The sequence below is a fragment of the Syngnathoides biaculeatus genome, chromosome 3 (assembly GCF_019802595.1).
Source record: "Syngnathoides biaculeatus isolate LvHL_M chromosome 3, ASM1980259v1, whole genome shotgun sequence".
Classification (NCBI taxonomy): Eukaryota; Metazoa; Chordata; class Actinopteri; order Syngnathiformes; family Syngnathidae; genus Syngnathoides; species Syngnathoides biaculeatus.
In genome coordinates this window covers 14230607-14236943 of record NC_084642.1, presented here as the reverse complement: position 1 = coordinate 14236943, position 6337 = coordinate 14230607, and the positions used below count along the sequence as shown (strand labels likewise).

Sequence of the window (6337 nt, the reverse complement as noted above, 5' to 3'; positions counted from 1 at the left end):
ATCCAAGAAACTGAATGCCTATTCCATCATGATTCACAGTAACAGAGAACATTTATTGAATGGCATGTTTATACTTGAATTCTCCTTTTGAGAAGGACCTACTGGACTGGTTACAGGTTTATTGCACGGCACATGTTGACAAACAACCATGCAGACACATATTCACAACTACTGACAGTTTAGAGGACAGGTGTCAAAGTCAAGGCCTGTGGGCCAGATCTGGCCCGCCACATGATTTTATGTGGCCCGCGAAGCCAAATCTAGAGTGTGAATTTCCATGATTTGTGTAAAAATCTTTACCAAAATTTTAAATGGTCATTTATCATAAATGATAAAGTTGAGATATTAGGAGCATTTCTGTGTTACCAAACGTGAATAGTTGAAAAACACATTACCCTTGATTTCTGATTCCAAGTCTAGTTCATAAATTGATGATGTAAATATGATGAAATGATTAAATATTTTTGTTTCACAATCATAACGGCCCCTGAGGGAAACTGGAACAACAATGTGACCCGCAAGAAGAATTTGGTTTGACACCTCTAGTTTACAGTTTTTAGATTGTGGTAGGAAAGAGGGGCAGCACGGTGAATCAGCTGGTAAGGCATTGGCCTCACAGTTATGAGTTCCCGGGTTCAATCCCGGACCCACCTGTATGGAGTTTGCATGTTCTCACCGTCCACATGCGTGCGTTTTCTCCGGGCACTCCGGTTTCCTCCCGCATTCCAAAAACATGCAACATTAATTGGACACTCTAAATTGCCCCTGGGTGTGATTTTGAGTGCGGCTGTTTGTCTCCATGTGCCCAGCCATTGGCTGGCAACCAGTCCAGGGTGTACCCTACCTCCTGCCCGTTGACAGCTGGGATAGGCTCCAGCATTCCCGCGACCCTCGTGAGGACAAGCGGAAAGGAAAATGGATGGATGGTAGGAAACTGGAACATGCAAACACCACACGGAGCTGCCCCAATAGAGATTCGAACCCAATGTACCCCCAATAATGGTTGTGAGGGAGCTGCATACGGATGACATCAGAAAAATCTAATTAGGCTTATTTTGGTGTTTTGATCGTCTGATAATGCCATGACATCAGTGCTATATCATGGGTTATTGACTAATAACAGCAGCAGCTCAATCTATCAGAATTTTTAATTCACCTTTTTGTTTTAGTTCTCATTAGACGCGTAGTTGTACCCAATATTTTGATGAGTGGTGACACCACCTCGACATATCTTGGCGGAGAAGTCATCACAAGAAAAATGTAGTGTTGAGACTGCCATCTAACGGTTGTGTGACTGAAAATGGCATTGTTGACCCAGGATTTTTGTTGCTGTTTTTGTTTTTCAATGGCTTTCTTGATGGAAAACTGTGTTGCAAAATAATATGAGTTTTGTAAGACTTTGCTGAACGTATGTTTTAAAAGAAAAAAAAACCTTTATTCCGCATTTTGTGAAACAACAAAGGGAACATACAGTTTTCATTTTGCAATCTTGTCACGGAGAGGAAGTGGAGGGGCCTGACTCGTCTGCTGCTAATTTCAAGAAGAAGTCTTACCTGTCAAAAACATTATTTTACCATTTTTTCCTACGTCTCAAACCAATTAAATTAATTACTTTAAACATTAAGTTAAACACAAAAGAGCACGACAGGGAAATTCCATGAGGAACAAAATAAACAAAGATTGAAAAAGGACTTCAATAGTATAAAAACAGAACAGAGAACTTTCTGATCATGTCATCCAAAACACAATAAAACGGCAATTAATATACAGTTGTACTTAATAAAGTGGCCAGGGTGTTATTTTATTTTGGCATTACATTTTTACAGAAAACACAAAAGAAACTGTTGTTCTTCTCATTTAAAATAACTCAAAATGTTCAGATACATAGTATACAAGTAAACAATATTTCAACTTACTATTAATACACAATACTCGGTTCATCTGAGGAATACGGTACTTTTCAAACTGGGGGCCCGGCGTCATGACGCAAAGGGAGGGGGTGGGGTTCCTCACCCCAACCCCTCCCGTTTGACAATTTTTCAGTTCGCCCCCGGTGTACAAGTTTCAGCACTATCATCCGCCCCTCATTACTTTCCCATCGGAGAGCACATATAAACAAATACTGTTTAATGCAAACAACCATTCACACCAAAGAGTCTTTAATTGACCCCTCCGTGGATATTGCGCAATCCGCGTCACTGACCAATCAGACACCAGAGATCTGCATAAACCAAAGCCCGTTTTTGCTCCCGCCATTTCCTCAGACAACATTGCATGGTCCAGTATAGGTTTTGTTAGCGTTTTATCGCGTATTTGGGTTATTTAACAAAAAATTTGGTTAAGAGGTGTAGTCACGGACTTTGTAATAGTGACGACAGGTATCCTGAAAGGCTAGTTGGTGGAGTTCGATTCGTACCCTTTCCAAAACTGAAGACCCAGTACGAAAAATGCCTTCGATGGATCAAACTTTGTGGAAGACCGCATCTTCAACTAAATCCATCTAATATCTACTGGAACAGATATGTTTGCATGAAGGTATGCCTTATATTTGATTTTCAATACATGTCTCATATAAATGAATTCGAAGTTCTTCGCTAGCATAACACTGCTGCGTGTGAACGATTGACACACTTATTCTTTGTTGAGCGATATTTAGCGATGATCGGACTGCACAAACGTATTGATTTCTTGCTGCCTCGCGGCCAGAAGCTTAACCAGACAGTGTTTGCACAAAGATATGCCCTAAATTTTAGTTTTATTACACGTCTCGTATAAATGAATGAGACGTTCTCCGCTAGCATAACACCACTACGTGTGAACGATTGACACACTTATTCTTTGTTGAGCGATATTTAGCGATGATCGGACTGCACAAACATATTGATTTCGTGCTGGCTCGCGACCGAAGCTTAACCAGACTGTGTTTGCACGAAGATATGCCCTAAATTTGATTTTTAATACACGTCTCGTATCAATGAATGAGACGTTCTCCGCTAGCATAACATTGCTACGTGTGAATGATTGAATGAAATCAGAAGCATGGCATCTCTCTCAGTTAAGAGTTATTGTATTTAGAATCTATAATATTTCGTTGATTTGAATGAAATCAGAAGCAGGGAGTCTGTCTCAGTTCAGAATGTATTGTATTGTATTTGCCATTTTTACTGTTTGTCTTACGTCAGCGCACGTGGCGTGACGTCACTTCAGGAGGCGTGGTTAAGTGCCCTGTACGGAGGGGTCAATTAACCTAACGTAGGTACCTAGAGAAAACCCACACAAGCCCACGGAGAATGTACAAACTCCAAACAGGAAAGTTGGACCCCGTATTCAAACGCCCAACCTCAGAAATAGGAGGCAATCGTGGTGCTTCCATGCCGTTACTTTTACAACAACAAGGCTGATTTTTAACTGACATTATCAGAGAGGTATTAATTATATATTTAACTGTTTATTATTGCAGTTGTAGTTTATGGTTTTTTTTAAATTGCACTGAGAGTGAGAGCTTAGTTTTCTTGTGAGTCAAAATATTTCAAGATTCATGTACTGCAGTGTACTTGATTTAGGTTAATGAATGTACAAGTCAAAGGTTACATTTCAGATACATTACAACCACTGACAAAAAAAACCAAAAAACAAATAGGGCTATACATGCATATACATACACCACTGTCTGAAATTGCTAGGATTGGTTGTTTCCACAAATGTCAATATACCCTTTTGACTCAAGAGTTACACTGGGAGCTACTGGTCTGGTTGTTCTGTCTCTTGGAAACAAAGGAGAATTCTCTGTTGCCTTCACCTGGGGAGGTGCTGGAGATGTGCCTGAAGAGTTTCCGGATGCCCGTGTCTCGCAAAGAGCTGCGGAAGGAGCGGGCGGCGAACATGTAGAGAATGGGGTTGATGGTGCTGCTGATGAACGCCATAGCTCCGCTGATGTAGGCCATGTTGCTGTGCACATCCTCCAAATGAACGCCAATGTACGGAAAGGAGCTCTTTGTGGCAAGGACAACCAGTGATAGTATGTTTCCTATGTGGTAAGGTGTCCAGCAAATGGCGAACACCACCACCACGCTGGCAATGAGGACTGTAGACTTGCGTTTGGACTTGAAGGTCATTTGTGTAATACGACTGCACAGGCAGCCGTAGCACACCACCAGGATGGAGAACGGCAATACGTAGCCCACCAGGGTCTCCAGGAGCACACACACCAGTTCTTGAGTGTCCGAGGTGTACAGATTGTATAAACAGTGCTCCTCTCCTGAATCCCCACCAACAACCCGCGTGACGAGGGTGGGCACACTGAACAGGAAGGCCGCAATCCACAAAAACAGTAGCACTTTCCTGAAGGTGTTTTGCCTCTTCCATTCCGCTGAGGCAAAGGGATAACGCACGGCCAAAAAACGCTCCACGCTCATGAGGGTGATGAGGAAAACGCTGCCATACATGCAGGCGTTGATCAAAAAGCCCATGACTTTACAGGAGATCTCTCCAAACACCCAAGAGTGAGCCAGCGAGTATATCCACAAGGGGAGGGTGATGAGTACCAGCAGGTCTGCAACAGCGAGGTGAAGGATGAGCACCACCGTGTGAGAGCGGTGCTTGATGTGGCGCAGGATGGTCCAGATCACCAGCAGGTTGCCAGGAGTCCCGACCAGAAAGGACAGGCCCAGTATCACGCAGACCACCACCATTCCGCTGCCAAATTCCTCGGTGTCCATCTCATCTGAAGGAGCGAGAGCTCTTGAATGAGAGGTGCTGACACTGGCGTCTGTGTGAAAAATAAAAACAAAGTGCAGCACCAGCAAGGCCTCACTTCCTCTTTTTTGACCAAAACGTAGGCAATTTCCCGTGAAGGGTGACTCAAGCTTTCGCCCAAAGATGAACATTTGGTCTGAAAAAATTTTCTTCATGCATGTCAATTGAACATCATTTGAAATGATCTGAAAACTCACGCGATCGATTGGATTTTGATAAACAGTGACAATGTGATGTATTGTACTCCTATTTTTCATGGTAAAGTATGAATATGCCAACATCACATATAGAGATTGTCTAACTCTGTAGAGTTGTGAAATAATAAGACCGCGTTTTCTGCTGCTGCAGTGAATTTTTCATTTTTCATAATCATCTTCAATAATGTTGCTATCCAGAGCAGCATGATAGAGTGGAGAGGTTCTAGTTTTGATTCTTGACAGCACACACACACACACACACACACACACACACACACACACACACACTCACTCACTCACACACACAGTATATGGCATATACTATATGCTACATACACATACACACTCACCCTATATTGCCAAAAGTATTCGTCGTAAAGTATTTCATAAGAATTTAATCATTATCCACCTCCCATTCCTAAGCCATAGGGTTCAATGTTAATAACAGGTAGTTAATAACAATAAAGAGTTTTTATTGACTAAAATGGGTTTATCGTTATTAACCAATTAAATTATTATGACATTGTTATTAACCAGTTAACTGTAATGTCAAATGGCTTCTAGTAGCACCTTAGCGTTAATATCCACATGAGACAACTACCGTCTCTCATTTTTATTCAAGCAGGGGACAGTGGTACTCTGACTATCTGCATCGTTAAAAAAACAAACAAACAAACAAACAAACAAAAAGCATCAGCTCACTCCTATCTACCAACACAAACTGTGACACTTAATTAAATGCAGTAAAAAAAAAGAGAACTGATAATGATAATCGTGTGTGTTTTGAAGTAAAGAAATGTGCAGTACGGGTCAATATGCTACATCACAGGTGTCAAACTCATTGCCCGGGGGCCAGATCTAGCCTGCCATATGGTTTTATGTGGCCCGCGAAGACAAATCGTGTGTGTCAACTTCCAGGATTTTTGATTAAATTTCCAATTGCCACGTCATTAATGACAAGTTGGAGATATTGTGAGCATTTTCTTGCATTATCAAACATGAACTATAGACGAAAAATCAATTTACCTTGATTTCTAATTCCACATCAGTGTAAATAGAATGAGGTGATTCAAAATTTTGATTTGTTTCACAATCATATCGTCCCTCTAACTGAAACCACAACTACAATGTAGCCAAGGACAAAAAAATGATTTTTATTTTAATATTACGTTTCAACCAAGTACTGTATGGTTTTACAATTCTATAGGTAGTTTAAAAAGGACATAACCTACTGTTTAAAAGATTTTAATTTTAAAAAACTTTTGGGGTCCTGAGATTCTGTTTACGGGTGCTTGTTTTGCGTCCCTCCCACTCACAAAACATAAAAAAATCATAGTAATAATAAAAATGGTCTGGAAACACCAATGGGAAATAAAAGTATGGGG

At 41.1% G+C, this 6337-nt stretch overlaps 1 protein-coding gene across 1 annotated transcript; it reads right to left on the bottom strand.

The window, feature by feature from the left end:
* Positions 1–1446: 1446 nt before the first annotated feature.
* Positions 1447–4793, bottom strand: si:dkey-148a17.6 (uncharacterized protein LOC108190685 homolog). The gene has a single exon (XM_061813945.1). It carries the CDS (start codon positions 4716–4718, stop codon positions 3723–3725), a length of 996 nt encoding a protein of 331 aa, XP_061669929.1. The 5' UTR covers positions 4719–4793; the 3' UTR covers positions 1447–3722.
* Positions 4794–6337: the final 1544 nt, after the last annotated feature.